Raw genomic sequence first — 25839 nt, 5'->3', positions numbered from 1 at the left:
GGAGTGTTTTGGGTGTAAAAACAACTTGCACATGTAATCATGTGGTTAGTGCTTAAAGCTGCTTTAAAAAAAAAAAAAAAAAGGTTTTCTTTTGCATGAGAAGACAAATAATCATTTGATCTGAGCTACTATTCTGAAAAGACAAGAGGAGAAAGTATTTTTTTGGAGAATCTTGCTATCTTGCTATTTAAAATAGTTTAAATAGAGTAATAACTGAAGAAGAGATGTGACATTTTGCTGAGGTTACAATGAATATTGGTAGAAAAAATATATTGTTCTAGACATTCAAAGAGCAAAACACCAGAGAATAGAATGAATAATGTACTGTGTGAACAAAGCTAGGTAAAAAGTGACAACAAGGTAAAAACTAAGTATAGACTGAAGTCTGAACTTACTGTTACTTCTAGATGTTTCTCAAAGTCCTCCAGAAAGCGTGTCATGGCCGGGTCACCCTCAAAGTCATTGAAGTGGTTGTTGACCCACAGCAGCACTATTCTCGTTACCTGTTTGAAACAGCGAGAGGTTTATTCAGCTGAGACACAAATCTTATTCTCATGTTCACATAGTTCCTGTGACAATTTATTTTCGCTCTGCAGTTCTTCAAAGACCTTTCATTATTTGAGTATGACCTGCGTTGAAGAGATGTTTGTTGAGAGCTCTTGCAGAATGTTTTTACTGTAGGTGTCGGGTCAGAGGTGATTTTTAAGTCCTGCCTGCTGGGGATTCTGTGTTTTGCTCAAGGACATTGTAGTAGGCTATATTCCTGACAACATGAATACTTGTGAAGTTCTCCTTATTCATTTTGTTGCCATGCTGCCAAAAATTGCCAAATATTTCTCATCACTATGTAATGGTTAAATCGGTTAATGCTATCTTTAATTTCTGCCAAACAATTCATCTGTTACTCTGACCGAAAGCAGAGGTGGATTTATGCTTTCATTTAATCCAATTATAGCTTTGCCTGTCTTTATTTTCTGGGAAAAATAAATAAATAATTCAATAAATTCTGCAGTAGCTACTAACACATTAAAAACAGCAGGGAAGCTAAATAATGACCATGTGCACAACTGCAGTGAAAATGTTTAACCACTGATTAACTACTTAATTTTGCCCCACAATAATTAAAAGAAAGATTTAGAGCAAAAAGCATATGAAAACAATCATGTCTGCAAATTTAGACTGGTGGTAACATTGTTCTAACCTTTGCAAAAGGTGAGAGAGGCAACCGATACATCAACACAGAGCATCAATCAATGTCCACTTTCCACTCTCCCTTTGCTTGTTCATGCCCTCTGTTTCCCCCTGTCTCCACATTTCGTTACTTTCTTCCTGCTCGTTCTGTACAGGATTAGATCCTGTTTAATGGAGCTGAAGATTATAAGCCTGAATGACAACCACATAAAGACTATTGACAGTACAAGACTAATCTTAGGTTAAAGCAGTTATGGACAATGGGAGTGTCAGGCATGAACAAATAGCTGCTGGGCTCAAGGACAGCTGAGCTGGCAGAACTTGTATTGATCAGAATGTGAGCGGCACAACACATGAATTTCCATCAGCATGCATGAATACAAAACATAGGGAGTGCCATGAGGCGCATAAGCACCACCATTTAAAGTTACCCTGCAGTCTTTACACACACACACCTTAACATTCACATCCCAGCCAACTACTCCACTTGACCTTTGATGTCTACTCTTATCCCAACACACACACACACACACACACACACACACACACACACACACACACACACACACACACACACACACACACACACACACACACACACACACACACTTTCAAAACTTTTGCTTTATTACACTTCACCTGTGAAGACACACACAAATTTGTGTATTCTTTCTTAGATCCGCCCACATATTGAATCGAAAATGCACACACGCACACACTCACCGTGTCCCGGAGGCTGTCCACCTGGAACCACTCCAGCAGCTTCTTGCCGACCTCCATGGGACTTGACAGGAAAGTCCTGTAGGTCAACAGGAAGTCTTCGATGTAGGTGGGGTCCACTACTGACGGTTCCTCCACCAGGTGCATGATCAGACGCTCTGGGGTTCCCTAGGGGGAATAATAAACACACGTACACACATAAGGATACCAAGAGAAAAACATACTGCGCACACTCATACATGCACATGTAAGTCAGCTGAAATGGCACAAGGGCAAAAACACAAATACGCACGGAAGCCAGCAGGCACAAGAGCACATTCACACTCCAATTTGAATAAATTATATCGACATTAATCATAAAAGTGACAAGGAACCTAAGATCCAGCTACTGAACTAAAGTGTCAGTCACCAATCAATAAAACAAAGACACACAAACACGCACGCATGCACGCACGCACGCACACACACACAGAACAGTTCTTCAACAAGAACACACTCACACTTTGTTGCAGAGGTTTCAGATGGAGAGGATTTGTATGAGACTGAATTCATGTAATATCAGGGACTTAATTCTTGATTTCTATGTCTAAGGATTGTAATTGATTAGTGGATATACAACGTCCAGACATAAACTCCACTGTTCTGTTTTCAGTGAGTTTGTTAATGTCACCAGAGCAGAGGTTTCTGGGGGAAACGATTCATCTGACAGGGAACAGAAACTAGAAAGCCATCCACTTTTGTCTGACACAAAAAGAACAAAGCCAAAAACAGAAGCGGAAATGCTAACACTTGTGAATTGACTCATCTCCACTGTGGATGTGTTTTGGAGCCGAACGCCTTCCCCGGAATGGTGGCCAAAAGAATCATTCAGGCCCATTATCCAATCAATACCTGGCTGCCTCGGGAGGCTTGAGGAAAAGGATCAAAAGGCCTTGGAGCGCACTGCAATGTAGCGGACAAGAAAACGCTCTGGCAAACACTAATAGTGCTAACAGTGCCTCTCAATGATCAACTAAGAACAAAGGACAGCTGCATTGATGTTTTTGCAAGATACTGTCTGTGAGGGTAGGGTCGATTCATATTGATGTGGTACTCAAATCAGTTCAATTCAATAATGGAAAAAAAGGCGATAACTTGAATTTCTGATTTGAGATGTTAGTCATGTTTGACGAAGTTTAGGGTGAGATTAAACATGCTTATTATCTTATTGGCATGCATCTTAACCTTAATCTTGGACATTAAACCTTCCCTTTCTCATCTCTGTTAGGATTTGTTCTTGAACAAGGTTAAATGAATTTCTATATCAAGTCAGTTAACAAAAGGTTGAGCTCTGGGTGAAACACCAGTCGGACGTCACCTTATGAACTCCGAGCCACCCTGAGTCCCTTCACCCCTTCACACTTCAGAGGAGCAAAATGCTTTCTTGAACACTGATCGATCTCCAGGCAGGTCCTTAAAGTCTAACAACACAACACTTGAAAATCACTGACCTTGATGACAATGTGTCCCTTCCTGGTCCCACTGCGGTCAAGCTCCCGGTGTTCCTTCACCATCACAATCTCCCCCTCCTCTTCCACCTTGTGTGTGTTCTTCTCCACATGGTTGAGGATCCGCCAGTAGTCCTCCTGGGCGATGCAGACGAACTGGTCGAGGATGACATGGGGACAGCGGGTGAACTTGTAGTAGAGCAGAACACTGCTCTGCACCACATTCGGGTACTCAAACAACAGCACAGAGGAAACATGAGGGTGGGCAGAGAGAGACATGGGATGGAGTGACGCACGAAGGGAGGAAGGTCCAGCAAGACTATTTCTCACTCTAACTAAACTTCATTAAATAAGGTTCGACATAAGTACCTATGGTGGTCCAAAATCCTCTCAACTAGCCATTTCTCAGAAAAGCATCCTTTAATAAAATATATCACTGGAGTTAAACGAACTTCCCGTTGTATCACACTGAAGAGAACGCATAAGGACATGACTCTTCGCTATCCTACAGCATTGTTACTTGCTGTGCTTCCCCAGACTAAATCATCAATTTCTGCATTTGCCTTGTTAAGCTCGAACTCTAGAACTTCCTATGTATCTTAAGACAGGAAATGATGTCTGTGTTGGAGGAACTGGGAACTTTGGACTGAGAGACAGAGTTACCACAAGCACAAGCTAGGCTTTTTTTTTACCTAATGAACTTAAACACCACACATCTCTATATTAAGACTAGCTTTCTGTGATAAACCTGTAAGACTATTAGTAAACATGATTTGAGAAATACAGCATCTCATGAAAATGTGCAATAGGCCTGTGACTTAACTGGTAGGCAAGATTCTGTATTTTAAAAGGTATCCAAAAGCAATGCTATCGTTGCTCTCCAAATTTCAGCTTTCATAACAAATGACAGAGAGGCAAAAATTCAACTCTCTGCAAACCTCTAGTCCATAGTAAAAAGAAGAAATGAGCACATGGCTTTACTTTGCTATTCTTGTGAAGCAAATATTGCATAATGGGGTAAAGCAGGGCAAGACTAAAAACAAAACACACATCCTTCTTGTGATTATCAAGACATGACTGTTTTGGGAACAGTGGAAACACCACGCTATTTAAAATAAATTCAACATTGTTTCTAGTTGCACCATGACACACACTGGAGTCAACGATATGTCAGTGCAACAAAAACTTTTGTCTTTAGGGGAAATGTATCAGTCATCAAGTCTTTTTCTTAGCTACAATAACAACAGCTTGTCACAATGCATTCCTTAACAAATATGTCTGTTAAGGCTGTAAATACACATTAGCTTCTTGTAGCAAGTTCAAAAGTTCTTGAGTTTTCTTTTTTTTTTACCTGACAGTCATCTCCCTTGGTGCGAACTTCTCCGTTCATGTACTGTTTGTCCAGCGAGGGTGAGATCCCGAAACTGTTGCCCATACAAAGAGTTTCCACTTTTCCTTCTGGGTGGCTGATCTCAACCGCCCCATTCAGGATAACATACCAGTGGTCCAGCTGCAGACAGGTGCATGGAGATGACAGCATGAAAATAATGTGACATACACAATCAAACATTTTTGCTCTGGAGAGATGCTACCACCAATATCAATGCTCTCTCGTGTATATTGTAATTGCTTTCTTTTCATGCTGTTTTCCATCGCTAACATAATATTTTGTACATCCATGTGTGCTGAATATCTGTGTTGAAACTGCTCTGTAGCTGTCGATGCAACTGGGGTTGACACACAAACAACATTGTCAAATTTAAAATGATTTGACTATGGATGAGAAATTAATTATATTTCAAAGAGCACACTGGATAGCAGCATAATGCAAGACATCTGAGGCTTTAGAGGTAGTGCAACCATCCACTCAAAAGACCGATACAGCTGCACAAGAATGACATGGCATTTGTTGGAAATGGCTATATTTTACCAACTGACATTTAGTATATTGTGAGCATAAAGTGTGTTTTGTGAGGTATGACTGCGGTGGCAAGGAGGTATTGTGTCTCTAGCGGTGGCTTTTGAAAAGGAGGTGCTGGCAGGCATAATATAACAAGCCATTCATCTGGAGTGTAAGCGGATGGAGGGAGGGTGAACGAGCCCTGGGCTCTCTCCGCAACTATAACTGAGATTTCCTCCTCATTGCCTTTTCATCCTCTCACTGTTTCTCACCAAGAAAATATCAGACTCTCTAGTTGCGTCTCACTTTCTCTCCCCATTACTCTCTCTTTTTGTTCCAGACTCAGCCTGTCACTCTACTTCTCCCTCAGCAACAATGAAATGGTAATAAGTGAGGTGAGGTAAAGTAATCAACCACCTACGTTTTGTACACTAATGTCCATTGGAGGCTAATTTCATAAAGTTTGCATGAATATAACTGTTTATATTAATATAGCTTTTCATAGCATATATGCTTTGAATTTATATCATGAGTATTTATGGAGGCCTGCAGAGATAGGTAAACCATTATTTGTGAAGTTAGTCTTAGTCTTCAAAATAATCAAATGGCAAGTAAAGAAACTTGCTGGTTTCACTCTTCTCTGATGGTCCCTTGTTGGCTAACTCTTTCTCTTCAATTCTATCATAAGAAGCACTTTACCTTTTTTTTTTTTTTTACTTCTGTTAGACCACTTTAGAGTTTTTATTTTCCTTTCCCTCACTCACTTAGCAGATTCATGCTCACTTGTGAGAGGAAGCCAAGTGCTTCTCTTTGACCTTCAACATGAGTCCACAGAGAGACAGCGGCGTGGAGGAGATCTGTCCTTCAACTGACTCGAGGTACACATGCGCGCATGCGTTGTGTATTGACGATCCATGGATACTTTGTGCAAACTTGTGTGTGTATGGAGCTTGGCGGCTGGCAGTTCTTTGCCATTTATCAACCTGTCGGTTCTAATGCAGCTGCGTGTAACCAAACAGCCATGACAGAGCGCCCATTTCTCAGGCATGTACCTTAATTAATTAGCTGTGTAGCAGCTCAAGTGATTGACGGGGCTTTCGCTCTGCTGTGACTTTGCACATACCAGTTTCTGTATGTGAGTTGGCTTCGGGTAGACTGGAAGATGGTGAGGATGTGTGTGTCTGTGCTAATGGGAAAATGTGACGATATATGTATGTGCTCTTTTTTTCCAGTGTATTGTTCTAAGCTCTTGTGGGCATTTTTTTGTGTTCTTACTTCCATATCTTTTGTGTGCTTTGTATTTTACGTACATTTGAAAGTTCATCAATGCTGAGCTATTATGGCCCGCTTCATGTTTTTGTGCTTGTGTTTTTTTTTTTTTTTTAAAGGTTACATCACTGTTTTGCAGATTACAGGAAGACAAATATAAGATGTTTTAACTGTAATTATATTAATGACCAAATGAAGAATCAGCAAGCCAGCAGCCCCATTTGTTTCTGAATGAATAAAGATAAACACTAATCTAATTGTTAACGGAATTCTGTGTAATTGCCTTAATGAAGCAGATATAATAAAGAAAACAAAACAAACATATTTTGTATATCATAATTACCCTGTTAATGATTAGTCTAAGTGGGACATGCAGGAAAAGAGCCGGACAAATTATTTCAAATTTCTGCATAAACAATATTTTTTAAAACATTCATTTCAAAACTTTTATCAGACCTTCATACAACTGTTACAACTTCTGTGCTAAGGTCTAATCATACCTCTTGTTTATCGTGCAGTATGACTGTGCCAGCCTGCTCGACCACCTCAAACACCATGACACTACACAAATCCCTCCGCACAGACATGGTCATGTTGGCGAAGGCCGGCAGCTGGTGCATGAATTCCAGTAGTTGCTCTATTTGGCACAAAAGGGAAGAAGGGGAGAGAAGAAAGCAAAAGAAAAAAGAAAAGAAAAAAGTAAGTTTTGTGATATATGAAAAGAGCATGTACTGGTGTGTGCAGGAAAACAGTATATGTTGATTTTTCCACTGACAAATAGCAGTGTTCCTGAAACAAATTATGCCCACTTCTGAAAGCCTTACTCACATAAATCACCAGGGGTACCGACAATTCAAATAGAAAGAAAAAAAACATTTTTATAAAATGTGAAAATTGTAGTCACAAGGCTTTTAAGCTGTGGTAATACTCTTTATCATCGATCTATATCTATTTTTCTAGCAACTGGTAACCTGCTATAAATCAGAGTAAACATCCTTATTATATAAAGAATACTAAATCTCACAAATGCAGCACAACAAATCACCTAATATCTCAAGTGTTTTCACCCAGGTAAAGGATGCCAATAACAATTTTGAGGCGTTTTAAAGTAAATGAAAAGACTTTTCACGGCAACTGAAATATTTTCACATTCTGCTCCCTCCCTACTTTTCATCTGTCTTCCTCCTCTGCACTGTGGCTGAGAACAGAGTGACCTCGCTCCAGCCTGCAGTGCACACCACGCAGGCTGGCTCAGTAGCTCCCTTTCGTTGCCCCTGCTGTTATCGCCTCTGTCATTTTTGTGCTTCCACTCCCGTCTCTTTCCTTCTTGCCTTTGGTCTTTAAAAAAATGGTTGTAACAGTCACTGTATTCCAAGTAATTGTTAGCATTTTAGTTAGTGCAAGGTTCTTACTCAGGCAGTAATGGAATCTATATCAATTAGAAGTGGTAATCCAATTATGAATAATTTGATGACAGTATTCAAGATAGGTTAAAGCGTGTCTCCCAACCTTTATGGCTTGTGACCACTTAAAACAAATCTGTGTCAACGTGCGACCCCTCGTCGGTTGGCATATCTTTACAGGCTGTGAGCAGATAACTTAAGACGTATTATTTATTCTTTATTTAATAATTTTTTTCAGTGTTTTTATCATTATTCTTTTAACATCAGATCTATAAGGCAACCCCCTTGGGGGTGGGTTCCAGCCACTGGGTTCTAGGTTCGGGACCACTGGGCAAAAGCATCACCACCTTTGACAACTTGAATGAGAATATCTCTGCCCAAAGATTTAAGAGAAAGTTTCTGGAAGGGACACACAAAAAACAAGATGGTTGAATAAAATGTAATTAAAATGAGCTAAACTGAACTCAAGTGAGCTTTATTAATGAAGAAAAATGTATTTAAGTTATGTAAATTTTTCAGATACTACGTGAGCCAGGGTTGAATTTGGGTCAGACACGTCCTCCCCCAAAACTCCTCTCTCACTCTTTCCTCTGAATGAGCTGTGAGTGTAACCAGTGAGTGGAGAAGGCCAGCCTCCCAGCAGGCACACAGCAGGCCAGGCCTTTACAACTCCTCTCAGCTCTCTAATGTGGTCACCTTCTCCTCCAGGTCCCCACTGGGTCCCGCTAATGGGGTCGTCTGTCTGATTGCCTGCTTAAAAATACACGCTGAAAGGGCACTGGTGTTTAGAGACTGTGAGGTGTCTTTTTGTGAGCGGGGCATTTGTGCATCTCCCCTGTGTGTGCTTACTGAATGATAGATGGCGTCTGTGAGGGCTGTATCTCATGAACATCAAGACCAAAAATAGAAACCGGCAGTCCTCAAGTCCACCAAAGAAGGATGTGCAAGCATCTAAATCCCCCTTTTCATTTCAGTTCACCCAGTTTTAAATCGACATGTGTGCTATTGATCAGCTGTGTAAGAAGTGTTTGTTGTTTTACAAATTTAAATAAAGTTTTGATGGAAGACGACAACATATTAAACATAAAGAAACTTGACTATGAGCAGTGCAGAGTTCGACTGACCAATGTCGTCATCGTTGCGGTCGGCTGGGTCCTTTTCCAGACACTCTCGGACTAGATCTCGCCCCAGAAGAGTGTCTGAAGCTCTCTCCAGGTCCTCATCTTCCTCTTCCTCTTCCTCGCTGTCCACTGCAGCCTCTGGAAGTCCAGACAGGTCCACATCTCCCAGGTCACTCTCTGTAGCCTGGAGCAAAGACAACGGAGAAGGCGGTACAGTGGCTTGTAAGTAACAGTAGCAGAGGAGAAGGAGGACGTCTGTGAGGAGTTGTGACTGATTTGAATGACAATGTTTAGAATAAAATAATTCAGCATTTTATGTATTATCTATGAAAAACTGCAATTTATGGATTTTCATGAATTTTCATAATTTCAGACTGGGTTTCATTTGCCTTGGGGTTTATCTTGCTTGACTCAAAAAGAGCTATCTGAAGCGTCAATTCCAGGAATAATGTGACCTAGAAATTAATGCTGGAGCAGTAATCTGGTTTGCAGTGCAAAAGTGGAAGTTTTGCACTGTGGTATTTAGTTTCGGGCAGGACAAAATTTTGACGCGACAGAGATTTTATTCAGACCACACTAGAATTAAGTTTGAGGGTATTCAATACTATTACAAGACAGTTTAGACATTGGCAAATTGTGATCAATTCTATGTGACAACAGACGACAACAAGCAGTTGTGTAAAAGCAATTCTGAGTACAGTAAAAAGCAAATTCAAATGACCGTTATTCATCAAATGTTTCCTATAACTTTAGTTCCTGGCAACTAGAAGTGTCAGTTAGGAATTTAGCGTTAAAGATTTTACAGTATGTACTCTTTTGAGTGAGTGAGTAACATCATATTCTGAAAAAAAAATGGATCTATCTAACTCTCTCTAACTTTACAGCTCTATTCCTTTATTTTATGTGTGGGGATTTGCAGTGATGCATCATCCCCACAAAACGTGAGGAATAACCTTGGAGTGAGCAGCTGTATCTGTGACCCCTGAGCTGCAAACCCAGACACCAGGTCCCAAACTAGAAAAACAGAGGTGAACAGCCAAATATTTAAATCCGGCAGTAATAATTCATTTTCCACCATATTTCCCCTGTGCGTGGCAGACAGATGGTTGGCAGAGTCTGGTTCTAAAAGGGCATAGGGGCTTTCAGGTCAGCTGGGAATTGAACCATCAACCGAGAGGTGAGAAGAGGAGCTTTCCAGTGGTAATGGCAGCGTTGCAGGCCATCTGTTACCGATTTAATTTATTTAATTGTTGAGAAGCCAGATAGAGAAGTCGCTAACTCTAGTATCTGATTGAGGGAAAAGGTAAGAGGGAAAGGAAGGAAGGAAGGAAGTTATGTACTGCAATACATATATTTATTGTTAAGTCTCACAAGAACAAATCTGCTACAGAATGCATGTAGTGTACATGGACAAATGATAGTATTTGGCCATGCTGAAAATGAAACCAGTATCTAATCTACACTCCCAGGAACATTATCCTGTAGGGACCAAATGTAACTACATTTTGGAAGTAGTGAATGAGTGGATTGGAGTACATTTGACTGGTATACATTAGCTGCTGTAGCTGGAGGGGAACAGTTAATTTTCTGCCCGATACACTACAAGATGAACCTCCAAACAAACGATGCAATTGAGCTTTTGGTTCTTTGGAGATTTGGTACCAGGCCAAAAGGTTTTATAGGTTTCTCCGAGGCAAGGGGATTAAGCCAACAGTCAATCCAAAATTCAGGTACAGGTCCACTCTTGTTTTCACAAATTAGGTTGGACAAGTTATTTAGAGGACTTTTAAAACACACCAGCTGCTCAATTCTGTTCCACTCTGCACCAGATACATTTCATTTGGCCTAAGAGATCAGAACAGACAAGCCCAGACAAGTTCAAAATAATTTCCTTATAAATTCTGATTTTATTTTCTTCACTAATGTCTTTTTCCCATTACACTAATGATAAATGACAACATAATAAATGATACAGAACAACCTGTGTGGATTTAATTCATTGAACGTTGTGGAGCAAGATGCAAAAGCAGCATAAAGTCGAATCACATGTAAGGAATAAATGCAACATATTTATTAACCAGCCCACGAGACACTCAGACCTCACATCTGAACAACAGCTTATCTTGCAAGTTGTTCTGCAGGTGTTCTACAAGTGCTAGTTCAACAAAAATATATATTTTTCTTTTGCTTCACCTCTGATTTATCGATTCTTAGAAAATGTATCTCATGTATTCACTGGGCGAGCAATGTGCAGAAAAAGACAAAGGCCAAAAGTGCAGTGGTATGTTTTATAGTTGCCGATTACAAGAAAAAAACACACCATATTGTCAGACAGAGGTTTCAGTTATGGATACTGTTAAATCCTTGCAGAAAAGTGGCCTTCAATATAAACTTTGTTGGAAAATGGAGGGATTGACGCAGTAAGAAAGAACAGTGGTGCAGTCCTGGGGCAATACCACCTCACTATAGTCTCACTCTCTTTCCCTCTCACCCACAGCCACTGAAATATCTTTCAGTGCCTCTGAAAGCCCAGTTCATTCAGAATGCAGGATGTGCCCTTTCAGTCCAATTCCCCTGGACTCAGAAGTTTGAGCCAGGACGACATTTCTTAAAGACCAGGGACAGAAAGAGAAAAGTGGAGGGAGGAATGTACAGAGGTTTGGGTTATACTGTAGCCAAGAGATGAAAGAAAGGAGGAAAAAGCTAAGAAAGGAACAGAGTGATGTGGAAGGGATACAGAATAATAAAAGAAGAGAGGGTGACTGACAGCAGATGGATGGAAAGGAAAGAAAGGGCAGAGAGGAGGAATATGAGAAGTGAGAACAGGAGGAGGCAGAAAGGGTTGAAAAGTTAGTGAGACAGAGTAAAAGGAACAACTGTGGGTTAAGTCTAGGTATGAGAGGGAGTGGTAGTGGTGGTGGTGATGGGGGATTAGTGGGAGAAGCCCACAACAGAAACAGACTATTGTATTGACAGCTGAGGAGCACAGTGACTTGAGGGTCAGCACTTTAAGACAGCTGTAAACAAACACAGAGCCAGGTCAGTGACAAGCTGATGGGATCAGAGCCATGTGATAAATATCTAATCTCAGGATGAAGAGATCAGGTCTCTGTGTTTAACGTCTGACCGAGGTTAACCTGACTTACATTCATTTTCAAACACTCGCAGACAGGCTGAAGAGGGAGGACTCTGGCAGACAGTACAATTATGGGCAGGAGGTTTAAATATCTGATTTATACCATTTTAGTCTGTTTTCTATTCAAAGCATAGGTGACGAAATTCTGCTACAATGACTAATATACTCCGCAATTCATCAGGCTCTTGCACTATTAATTTTGAGCTAACTGGTTTGTTATTTCTAGTCCCGTATCCAATCTACATGCACCACTACAGCCCCCTGAGAGTATTTACAAAGGATTCTCAGAACTTCTTTAGGCACTAAACAGAAAGAATTGTGTTTCTGCATATTTACTAAGGGATCACAACAGGGCTTTTCACAGGTTAAACGTTAGAAAAGTGGCAGTAAAATATATTCTGTGTTTAGGCTCGTGCAAAAACTTCCTGATGAAAGGGTCAAAATGTGGGAGGAGGGAACAGACATTTAGACAAATAGCTGCTGCAAATGATTTATCTCTGCTGACTGACCACTGCAGCAGAGGAAATTACACCTGAAATTTAACATCTGGAGAGGAGCAGGAGTAAAATCTGTGGCACTGTTTCATAAGACAGACAGAGGAGAGACACTAAAGCCAGGTCTAAGCAGTGGGAGACAGAGACAGAGAGAAGATGCAAAATTAAAAGATGTATTTTAAGTTATTTTACAGTATGTTTCTGTTCAGCTCCACAACGACACAAGACAAAAGTACAGCAATGAAACAGTTTGATATTTTTCCAAATTGATTTTCTGTTTCTCTCAAGAGCCACTTACTGGACTTTATATTTTTCCAGGTCCAGACAAATGTGAGAAGCATCCAGTAATACTGATTAAGAAAACCTCTTATACAACTGTATAACTCATTCAATCACTCCTGAGCCGACAAAATCAAGCTATTTAACACATATTTAAAGATCTCAAAATGTCTAATTTGTGCATTGCCTTCTCTCTTGCATGTAATTTCTCCTGTTTCATAATTTGTTGAACATTTGTTTGGGATAATTCACATTAAATATGCAACAAAATCATGCAATACATTTTTAAAAGAGATTTCAAGTTTGCTAAGCTAGGAGTTGTATGAAAAATGTACCTGCACTCAACATGTGGTTGGTTTTTCTCACCCTCGACTTACCAAAATGGGTAAAATAATATACCAAACCTCCAAAACTGAAGATATTAGCATTGTTATCATGCCTCGCTATAACAAATTCACTCATTAGCGACCAGCAGTGCCCATTGATCAGCCCAGCTCATTAACTTGTAACAAACTCATTAGTAGTTTGTGTTTAACGGACCTCACCGGTGTCAAAGGAGCACATCCCACCTACATATAAAACCACATGTGCAGAATATTGTGCAGAATAAGGCGCGCAGGCTGTGTAGAGGAACAGACAGGCTGAGAAGTAATATTGAAAGGTTCTTGGATTCATAACAACTTTCTGTGTAAAGAGGGGAGATTAGGAGAGATGAGGGATTAAAATTGTAAAATGACAACCATGTCATGTTCCCTTTTATGGATTATTGATTCGCAGCCGTTTAAATACTCCTACACTCAAGAGAGGCAATTAATTCCAAAGCACACTGAGCTATTGAATGTTCAGAAATGTCACTTAAAGGCTGATACCAGTGGAAAGTAAAGTATAAAGACCTCCTAGTCTGGCAATACTTTTGAACTTACTTCATATTGCACTTTGAGCAATAAGATGGGTGTTTGCAATAAATGAAACCACAGAATAAGCCTCCAAGTTTGCTGTCACCAAAAGCAACCGTCAGTAACAAAAGCAGCAAAACTGATTTCAAAATAAATGACTTTATATTAAAATTAGACCAGTTCAAAGGTTCACATGTTTTCAGTGCTTTCATTGACAGAGCGTGTGTGTTTGCTTGTTTTATGTGATATGTTGTAATGCCAAAAACTGAATGGGAGAAAATGTGTAATCATGAGTAATGTGTAATGTTATTATTCTCTTACTGTTGTTTGCTGGAGAGATTAATGCTCAAGGATTCCTGATAATCCCGTTTAGTGAAATTTAAATTGAACATCATGAGCAACATTAACTGCATAACTGATGTACAATGGATGTCACACGCTCTCAATTACCCTGCCACTATTCACTACATACTACCTAAAGCAAAGTGATTGTTATAAACCCAGCTGCACTGATGGTGTTACAGCTTCTTTACCTGTAGCACAGGTAGATTGAAAGGTTAGGTTCATTTCCTGTATGTGACCTTTCCTCCGCAGGTGGAAGTACAGAGGGAGACAGATCACCGGGATGCACAACTGATGCACAATAATTAGCTAGATACCAAGGAGGGGGAAAAACACACAAGGAGGGAGGGTAGTGGGCTGACAGATATGCTACAGGTAGACAGACAGAATTGGAGCACGCCAAGGCGGAGAGAGTCCACCGTCAGCGGATGCCAGCGACCAGATGTTGTCACAGTGTGGTGGTGGAGGGGCTACACTATACATGTGGTTGTCACTGGATTGGATGGGCTACTTTTTTTTTTTTGTGTATGTAATGTAATTAACGGTGGCAGGGAAGACAAAAGCTAACAAGAGGTAGCCTAAAAAAGTGATGAAGCACTACACTTCCACAACATGTATTCTCTATATTTTAGATTACACCAATGTTAAACAATGAACTTCTTATGATAGGAGGCCGCCTTTAAATATGTGGCACAGGGGCAAAGACTGAAAATCCAAACTTTGATAGTAAATGAACTGTAAACCTAAACTACATACAGATTTGTTTCAGAAGGGTTTGTCAGCTGCTTGTGTCTAAAGTCTAAAAAAAAAGGGTAAAAAAGAAATGGATAAAAAATAAAATCGGGAAAATAAATTAAACAAGAAATGAGGTTTGGTTCCCACCTGGTAAATATCTGATAGGCTGCTGCTCCCCGAGTCACTGGCGATGCTGCATCCTGATTGGCTGGGAGGCATGTGCATCACCTGCTGGTGGGCGTGGTCTGTTAGGTGCATCTTATTGAGGTCAGCAGGAAGCTGTTCAGACAGACAGGAAGTAGCAGAGAGACAGAGGGAGAGACACAGAGAAGATGAAGAGGATATGAGTTCAACAGAGGCAAACAAACAGGCTCCCAAACACAAATATACACACACACACACACACACACACACACACACACACACACACTGAACTGAACTCATCAGCTTGAAAGCAAGGGCTGCTTTGGCACTGACATGTTAGACTCCAAGATAATTAACATGAAGAAGATGGAGCTGAAGACACTTCAGACAACTGTAAATTATGATCTAGGGCTGGAGCTTGATATGGTTTCTGATAGTGAGGGTTGGAGGTAGAAGCTGTCCTGTTACACTGGAATTTCTTTTTTATGCAGAAAGTTTACATCATCAGCTACTGTACAAGCACACCCACACATCCACACAGGGTCTGCTCCTCCAAGAAGACTCAAACTCATTTAGAAGTACATCCAATGACAAATATCTTTTTGCCGACTCTTTTAGCAGACCACAAACAAACTACATTCTTTAGACAAATCTGTTCATGGCGGTCAATTTATTAACTTCAGGATAGGAAGACAGTTTGCACAAAGCTAAATTTAAGCATCGATACAAACAAAATCCATATGTTTGTATTTTGTTATCACCTTTTCCGAAGACTGCTCACACTCAAATACACCCCTCAGATTCAGAGTGAGACAAAGTTGTCGATAAGGAAGTCAATGGACTTCTAAAAACCTGAGTTGCTGAGCACTGCAGCAAGTGTACTTTTAACTGTGCAAGACTACAACTTGTACAAAAACTTCCAAATGTGTAGTCGCCAGATCGATGTGTAACCTTTAAACTAATGTCACACAACTTTCCAACATCCATTTAAACTAGAATCACAGCACACACACAAACAATCACGACTTTACAATTGTACTATTGCTGATTTTTAAAGTCCAGTTTAAACAATGAGACTAGTTTAGGGATTTGTGATTCTGGCTAATAATTCCAACACAACAGGCCTTAAATTTAGTGTTTGCTGCTTAAGCTTTTCTAGTTTTTAGCTTGGTAATAGACCATTGCTACAGTCTGCAATCTCTGCTACAGAGATGTTGCTGGTTATTTGTGTGAGAGAGAAAGAGAGTAAGAGAGGGTGCATGCACTGAAAGATGGGGCATCTAACCTACAATAAAGACATTATCTTTGTTTTTAATCAACAGACTGATTTAGGCCTTCAATTAATTGACCCCTTATTAATTATTGGTAAATGAAATCACTGCACCTCCTTGCATATAAAAGAAGCCCTAAATATGCAGCACAGTATACCTCAGTAGAAATATACACAACCTAGAAAATCCTCCACTTAAAATAAAGACAGCTCCAACAAAAAATAGCGTACACCTGACACAGTCCTCAGAGATGCAGTGTTGAAGCACATTTATCCTAGACGCAGATCAACCAAATGTCAAATCCAGACACCCAAATTTGTCAAAATAAGGTCGGAAAGCTTCATCATTATAATACTTGCATTTTTCACAACTGTGCAGCAATGAAAAAAAAGAACTGGTCTATTGCGCCCATACAGGACAGATGCAGATGAAAGGATAACTGAAAGAGGTATTTTTCCCAAAGGTTGCCACTGCAGATAGTACTTTTAGACAGATTGAAGGTTTAAAAACACATGGAATTTCCTCTAAAGCGAGGCAGCAAGATTTCATCCGGATTTCCCGGGCAGGTGGACAAATGCAGTTGGTGCCCCCTCTGCTCTAGAAGAAAGCCAACCCTCTAAATCTCAAGTCTTACCAGTTTGGATCGGGGCAATGTCAAAGTGAGAGAAGATGTCCTCCTGCGACACCGAGCAAGCCTACAGCACACCTCCTCCATTGCCACATCAGATAGCGCTGACCATCCACACACACACACACACACATAAACACTTGCTTAAATGCAAACACCAACAGTTGCACACGCAACACCGCATCAAGCCTGCTTCAACTGAAGCTTGGGAGCTAGCTGAGGCTGCGAGGAACCATGGTGCCAACATGCAATATTAAAGATGTCAAGTCTGGGGGTGCTGCCCTCTCAGTGCTCTCTTCTAATAGGCCTGTTGTATTGTACGACCCCCCGACGATGCACAAACCCACAGGGAAACGCAGTATTGGTGGGTGGAGTTGAAGAAGTTCAGTGGCTTGTTCTTAATGTGTGACATATTACAGGGGAACACTCAGCTGCATGTGTTCATGTACACTGGACTGGACCACGGACTCTTAGGCTGTGTTTCAAACATATAGCCGTGTACAGGTCTTATGCAGAATTGAACAGTATGAGAAAATCAAAACGTGCTTACACTTTTAAAAACAAATACAGATGTACCTAAAGCAAACTGAACTGAACATGTGTGCTTTTCTGTCTGAGCTGTCATGAATTTCATGGATGGTTATGTGTTTAAATGTAGCTATATTGTTGTTAATATTGCTTCTCATTTGTCATATCTGCTCGTATTTTGCTTACATGTGCTAATTTGAACCATTTGTGACATGTTCAGGAGCAGAATAGCTGTACAGTTTCAAACACGCACCTTCACATACACTTACAATCTGAAAATGCTTCACTATAAAACCGAAGTACATTTAACAGCCATAAACTTTAAACATTAATGCATCCGATGCCTTCTTTCTCCATTGCACACATCCCTAAACTAATGTAGTATTCCACTTAAATATTAATACATTCTGTGTTCCTCTGTTTCTCTCTGTTACCCACATATTACAAATGATAACACTGCTATTAGCAACACTTAAACAGTGGGATTGTAATTTAAGTGTACTATTGTAACCTTCCCACACACATAATGACTCTGATGTTAGTTTTTAAGTTGTGACTAAAGGAGTATTTAAGTGAAATCCTTTTCCCATTACGTGCGGCAATGTAATGCATTGTGTGTTTGACTTATTGAACCGCAGGCAACACCTAGTCCTGGACTCTTGGTGCTATTGACTAAATCACATGCAGTCACACATTTAAAGTAGAATTTCACTGCTCTCATTCCTGATGCTTTCTGGTGACCAACACTCTTCACTACTAGTTTGGTGTGTTTCTATGTGAATAAAAAGAGACAGAAATAGCAAGAGGGGGGACAGAAAGTGATGACTAATTTTATCACTGGTAAATACTTATTGATTTCTGTGTGATGGAAGAGTAACAAGCCAGGGATGATGAAGCTCCCACCCTGCATCCATTTAACACATTCACCAGAATCCACACAGAGTGAGAAAACTGATGTGCTAAACTGCTGAGCCGATCAGGACCTGGGGAAAAGTTTGTGAAAAATGCACCGAGAGACGATAGAGTAAAAAAAAACACACACAGCATATGATCAATTAGTAAGAGATTCTTTTTGATAAGCTCACTGAGGTCTGAGAAAATCTGACCAAATAAGTTGGGATAACAATCATTTTGGAAATCATGGGCTGCTTTCAGATCAGCTTCTCTACCACCCCAGGTATCCTTGTGAACAGTGTGTTGTTTTTGTTTTTTTTTTTAACCTGGGATAAAATTTTTTGCTAGTTTAAGTATTTTGTCCTTGGCTGTCATCAGTTCTTTTAAAACATATAGTTCAAGGAAAGGTTGGCACTTTTTCAAGTCTATCTTAAAACAAGAGATCCCTTCTTTAAGCTATCTGAATGTAACTGATCTGGGACAAAATCCACAGTCTGTGTAAAAATGAATTCTCAGGTTCATCTAAAGTTAATGTGAGGCTTAGGCAGTGGGAAGTAGATAGATCAAGTGGGTATCGTCAAAATTTATATTTTCGCCATTTTAGTACAAAATTCTTTCTTGGTGTTATTATCCCTCTGCCTCAGTTCAGCACAGAAACTGTTGATGAAAACACCAACAGGGAATTTTATACTAAAAACAATAACACTTGACTTGTCAAACTCTCTTTAAGACTTGTGTTGTTACAAACAGATCTCGACATTGCCAAGGGTTAAGGTTAGGGCTGTCAGAGTAGTCAAACACCTGTGGTTCTGATACCCCTCTGTCCCGGATGAAAGAGTATTTGTTATCATTTACGTCATGCGCACGCTAGACATTTTCTAACTGAGAAAAAAACGTTGAAGATAATATTAAGGTTCGAGATGAGGAGTTCCTCACAATTACGACATAACAAGTTAAGTGTGTGTGCTTTTGGAGGTGCCACGGCATGAAATAGCACGATGATATAGACAGAGGGAGTTAATGAGGTAAGGGGGAAGATGAGCGAGGGAGTGACGGGGGAAGTGAATAACTGTGGCGGTCTCGTGGCTCCTATTCACACCGCAGACTTAATTCTGCCCTAATCCCCCTCTTTCCCTCTCCCAGCGGGCAGAGCCAAGTGGGGAGAAGCCGGAGGGGGGCAGGGATGTGGACGGGGTCTCCCATTCTCCTCATGCATTAAGCATGAGAGTTAGGAGATTAAATATAAATGTGCAAGGTTCCTTCAGCTGTACAATTCTATCATGTCAAGGAGTGGGCACAAGCATGGGAGCATCAAGATGGCTGTAAATGTTACGTGGAAGGTTGCAACGGACCAAGCTTTACACGACACCAGTCACTTACAGAGTCTGATTGACTCCACAGAAATGAACCTGTCATCAATCATAACAAGCTTGGGAAAAGATTCAGTCCAAAAAAGATGCAGCAGCAAAAGAGCGGATGAGAATCCATAAGGAACAAGGCCTGGAGAACATCAAAATGTAACCTTATAAATGAATAATTAATTGGCTAATGTCATGAACAAAGAAGATAACCGGGCTGGGCAATTCACTGTGACGTCACTTATACAGATGATCATTTTGCAGCATCACTATTCATGTTTGTAACATCATCTTAAATGATGTGTGTAGATGTATCTCTTCATTCATAAAGATACTATAAAGAGTTTGTGGTTAGAACCAAATGACTATATGACTATATCTGAATAATAGCAGGAGCATATTGTTCAGATATCACCATAGTTCATAGCAGTTTACTACCCAAAAGGATCCTTCCCTCCATCAGGGAGAAAAAGACAACATTTAAATGTCCACTCTCTCAACTTTATGACTGTATTCATCTTTCTGTAGACCTACTCAACTCCCTGAAAGCAAAATAAATCAGTCAAAACATATTAGGGTGATATCTTTTTTCCCCCTTCTTCTATAAAACCCAACTCTGTTTCACTTATTGCGTCCAATTTTAACAATGAGATTAAGTGGCTGTGGGCCTGAGTGCTCTGTTTCACCTATTTCCTCAGTGATAAAATGGACTATAAAGCCCAGACTGGCCATTTGGCTACACAGACAAGAGAGACTGGGTTTCCCAAAAGCATTTTAGTGCTGGGATGATCTTTACTACATTGTAGGTCAAAGGGATGTTTTGGTTCCCAAATGGTTTTGGGAAACTTGAAAGACACTCAATAGCCTTGTCTGTCTACCATAATAGTCTGGAATTGGTCGGTTAGGGGTCCCTGAAGGGGCCACACCATTAAAACACAAGAGGATGGAGGTGGAGAGCATAGTCTATCAGTTTGAAAGCTGTCCTGCTATGTTGCTACTACACCTTGAAGAAGAAAATTTAATTTTACTTTAGGCTAATTATTGGGAAATAGTTTTCTGACCCAACATTGTTTTTGCAGCGGCTTTGTTAGAAGGCAGAGACAAAGTTTAGTGAGATGGAACAGACAAGACAAGATATAAAGATGCACACACAATTAGAAGAAGAAAGAGTGAGAACAATGCATTAAGATGAATAATAAAGAGGACAAACGGCTTAGCTAAGTAATTAAAGAAAATGCGATGAGGCTGATGAATCCTGATGAGAATGATAATTAAAGTGGGTTCAACAAACAATGGCACAAACAAGATTCAATGAATATTTAAAGACAATGTTTGTGTATTTGCCAAGAGAAAACAAAATGACAGCATCTGACAAAGAGATATTGTTCAGTGTCTCCACCAGTCTTTGTTTTAGCTAAGCTGCATAGTAAAGGCTGTGCAACAGTAGCAAGGTGGCAGAAAGGAGTATATTCATGTGTCCCTTTGTTCACGAATCCAAATGAGATACCGAAACCACATATGAAATGGAGCTGCTGGCTCTGTGAAAGATGCATCATTAAGTATCTTTTGGCGTTTTTATGTTTGAATCTAAAAACATGAGGACGGAAGAACAATGTATGACACAGTGGGAACATTCCTGGTTGAACACTAAACCAAACAACCAAAAACACCTTGCAAAAAATCTCTTGTAATTCTATACTAGCTCTATACTAAAACTATACAATAATAACTATAACACATTATGATGGTGGAGAAGGGTTATCACCCACCAGCGCTGGGAATCGGGTATCTTTAATTGCCAGCTCATTTCTACTGACTGAAAATGTGAACATGCAGTAGAGATTTAGGGAATAATAACAGTTAAATCCTGTTTAAGAAACTGCTTAGCTGGAAGGACCAGCTATACACCATTCATAACCCCCACAGCTGAGTAAATACAGGCATGGTAATGGATAGTGAGGTCACTGGTGGGGTATCTGACATGAACATGCTCAGCCTGTAGATGTCAGCAGCGACAAACTGCCTTGACGTGACCTGAGCAGTACAGCCGAGCAACACAACCACTCTATGAAATACAACAAAATGCGCATAACATCATTTTGTTGCTTCAGTTCTGCAGAAACTTTCAGCTGCTTGCATGTGTAGGTGCAGATTTTTTTTTCTTTTACAATACTTTTTCGGTATCTAGCTGTTAAGTAATTCCCACAGTGATTCACAAATGTTGCAACATTTAAGTGAGCCTCACTTTCAGCAGCCGTCGTCATTATCATCTTGATCCTAACAGGAAATTGAGATGTGTCAAGTTAATGCCTAAGAGTCAGAGTTTTCTAGCAACATATTTTTTTTGTTAAATAGAAGCATCCGAAAAAAAGGTCATTTCCATCAGAGGCTTTCCCTCTATGGATTAATGTATAGTCACACATAGAGAACAGGGAGCCTCAGCTGTTAACATATATCTTTGCTCTTAACAGCTGTCACTATGTGCCGAGTAAGCTCTCAGGTCCCGGCGACCAGGTCGTTACACCAGAAACCACACCGCAGACGGCAGCAGAGCATCTCACCGCTGCACAAAGGAATAATCTTGCTACTGTCTCACAGCAGCACAAATGAGTTATCTGTCCTCTGATGTAAGCGCTTAACTTGATGACTGAATGTGATTTCCGCTGGTTCTTGCATTTCTCTGCTCTCTCCGCCGCAGTGTCTCGCAGTGCATTGCCTCTTTGAAACCCATCTCACCTCTTCTACTTGATTCTCTTGGTTATTAACTGCCTCCTGTCTCTCACTCTCTCACTATGGCTTCCACTCTCCAGTTTCCTTGCCACTCCTTCTCTTTTGGCCTTCACAACTTTATCTCTACTTTTTTTGGAGAGGTTCTCTACTCTTGCATTTTTTTTTCTCCCCACTGCATCAACCCATATTTCTGCTCCAACATGCAGTTCTGAATCACATGGAGCAAGGAGGAGTGAAATGACTGAAGTATTCTCATCAGAATAGCCAGGTGAGAACATTGGCTCTGCTGTCTGGAACAGGACACACACATACATTTGAAAGCTCCAGATTTAGCCCTGTAGCACTGCAGAAATCTTTGATCAATCAAGACTACTGTGGGCTTGGTCTTCTGTTGTAGGAGAGAGATGCTGTTGTGAAACACACACCTTCATGAGCACTACTCAGAGGAAAATACATGCATATACTTACACAAATACATACTCATATTTATGCATATAAAAATGCTTACAACAACACATACAAATCAAAAAAAAAAAAACACGAAACACACAGGGCACGCTACAGTATATGTGAAACGCATACATCTACAGGCTCCATTCAGTAAACATACACTGAGCTTATTAAATAGGCTCAGTATACAGCCATGCTCCACTCCATTACTGGCGAGCTCACAGACGGCTGGATTAAGATACAGTGCAGGGAGACAGATGGAGATGGGGAGAAAATACAGGGACCTGAAGTGAACATGAGAGAGCGAGAGAGAGTGAGAGAAAGAGAGGGAAGCGACACAGACGGCGACTCAAAAGGAAAGAGTGTAAGAGGAGTCAGTGAGAAGGGCAAAGTGCAGCATATGATTGAGACTGGATTTGGTGTGTATGTGTGTGTGTGTGTGTGTGTGTGAGCATGAGCGCAAAGGTAGCAGAGAGCGAGGCAGAGCATATAATAGAGATAGGACTGACAGTGAGGGGTGGAATGAGGATGAAGTGAAAGAGAGTGAACAGATGAACATAAAAAAAAAGTCAAATATTCTAGGAGAGTCCCATTCTACCTCCAGTCCAGACCACCATATCTCTGGCACCATGGCAGTGTATGAGTGTGTGTGTGTGTGTGTGTGTGTGTGTGTGTGTGTGTGTGTGTGTGTGTGTGTGTGTGTGTGTGTGTGTGTGTGTGTGTGAGTGAGTGAGTGAGTGAGTGAGTGAGTGAAGGGGGGGATGGGTCTGTACCAGCTGGGGCAAGGGGAGATGTAATGAATTGAAGTTGGAATTGGAGGTGACAACTGCAAAGGCAGACATGCCACAGTGAGGGAAGGGAAGAAAGACGAAGGAAGAGAGGACGAGAGAGAGAGCGAGAGAGAGAGGGTGGAGTTTGGAGGTGACCACATGAGGAGATGAGGACTCAAATACTGTCAAGCACAGACACACACATTAGAAAGAGGAATAAACACGTATTTCCCGCAAAAATAAACATCTATGCATCGGGATGAGTCCTATTAGTTTGTTCAGGAAGCAAGTCCGGTCTGCTCAGCCTGAGGTCAGTGTGGTGCCTCTGTTTCTTTGCAAAAATCCTTCTTCAAATTTCAAACAGATTCATAACAAATTTATAACAGAAAGTTATTTTTTGAGGCAACTATTTTCAGTGTGACTAACAGAACACATGCTTGTGCAGCAACTGACACTTGAGTCAAGCTGCACAATACTGATTCTGTTATTATTGCAAAAAATCACCTACTGCATCACAGTACCTTTTCCAGCAACATATGCCCAAAAATATTTTGAAAGAGAAAATGAGACACTGATGGTTGGAACCTGAAAGTGGGACAGCTTGAAAGAGAGACTACTTTTTGCGGCACAAAGTGGGGATTCTGCATAGCAATACATTTCCTCAAAAAACTCTCCGAAACATATTTTAATTTTAGATAGGGAAAAAACTGCAGCCTGCGATTGTGAGGTACAAGGTTCAACAGTCATTGGTTGGCTAGGTTTTTGCCTGGACAGACATTGGCTGGCAAGCTTCTACAGTGGATAAACAGCCATTAGTTGGCAGTTTTCACACTTTGCTCTGCCAGTATTGTGACAGACGGGATGCTGAATGGCACTGTCACTGACTCTGCCAAAGGCCTGTGACTTTTGCCCCAGTTGTCTGAGAGTGATGACGGAGAGAGAGATGCAGAGAAGGAGACACACAGGGGGAAGAGGACAGAAATATAAACAAGGGAGGTAAATAGAATTGGAAGGAAAGAGGATAAAGGAAAGGAGAGTGTGTGGATGTGTGTGTTGTTTCTTTGTCCTCATTTCATGTTCGATGAATTACCCACAGATTCTCAAATCCTCAACACTTTACTGAATTACCAAACACAAGGATTAACCCTCAAACAATGGTGCGAGTTATTTTTTCTGTACACGAATGTGTCACCACTTGGAAATGAAACATTCGGAGAAAACGGAAAAGTCAACTATCCTAAATCATCCATGAATCAGAGCAGCCTGTAATACTGTTGTTCAAATATCTTCTTGGAATAGGAGCTGAATGTGTAGTCTTCCACCGAAAAATGTAAAATCTTTAGTAAGGGTGGGACATCACAGTCATTGTTCTGCAAGTCACAAGTAAGTTTCAAGTCCTGTCTATGAAGTCCTGAGTGAAGGGGCAAGACAATCAAGACAGGTAACCAGTTCAAAGTAAAGTCCAGGTCCTAAACTTTGTGTGTAGAGCCCTTAAAAAGTCATTATTTGTTCACTGCGTGCTGGTGTGCACTGCCAAATGTAAATTTACCTCCATCTTGATGCCTGCCACCTTTTTTGTCAAGTCTCAAAAAAAATCCAAGCTGACACCTTACATGGGTTAATAATTAAACCAACAAATTATGTCAGAATGAACTCCACCAGTCTGGAATTCCTTGGTGAGTAATGGCTGTAAACTGGCTGCATGCTCATTCATCCCACACAGTCTTTACCTCTCGCTCAGTCTTCTGGCGGCTTACACAGTGAAGAAGGTAATTAGCATGGGTCAGCACCCCTGCAGAGTCAAGTATTCTTCTCTGGAGGACTGAGAGTATTACAGCCAGGCTTCAATGGGAATTCCTTCCAGTTGGCATCTAGACACAGTGTTTGTGCGCGTCTGTGTGGCAGCGGACTGAAGTCGCTGCCAAACAGTTGGATATTTCTGAAAGGGATTTTCAACCTGCTGCAGACCTCTCTGCTGACTGCCCTGCTCCTCTACTCGCTTTAACACCTGGGCGAGGAAAATTTCACAGTAAAAAAAAAAAGATGTGGGGTGGGATTTAAAGTTGTTTGTACTTTAAATCCCAAAAAGATTT

General features: G+C 40.7%; 1 protein-coding gene across 1 annotated transcript in view; it reads right to left on the bottom strand.

The window, feature by feature from the left end:
* Positions 1 to 25839, bottom strand: part of rapgef6 (Rap guanine nucleotide exchange factor (GEF) 6) — a 144191-nt gene that overhangs the window by 38911 nt on the left and 79441 nt on the right. Inside the window, 7 exon segments of the mRNA XM_056398160.1 lie at positions 396 to 503; positions 1915 to 2079; positions 3402 to 3554; positions 4750 to 4908; positions 7068 to 7204; positions 9095 to 9275; positions 15121 to 15252. Coding sequence (XP_056254135.1) covers positions 396 to 503; positions 1915 to 2079; positions 3402 to 3554; positions 4750 to 4908; positions 7068 to 7204; positions 9095 to 9275; positions 15121 to 15252 — 1035 coding nt within the window.

The sequence above is a fragment of the Seriola aureovittata genome, chromosome 15 (genome assembly GCF_021018895.1).
Source record: "Seriola aureovittata isolate HTS-2021-v1 ecotype China chromosome 15, ASM2101889v1, whole genome shotgun sequence".
NCBI lineage: Eukaryota > Metazoa > Chordata > Actinopteri > Carangiformes > Carangidae > Seriola > Seriola aureovittata.
This window is presented reverse-complemented; position numbering and strand designations above follow the sequence as displayed.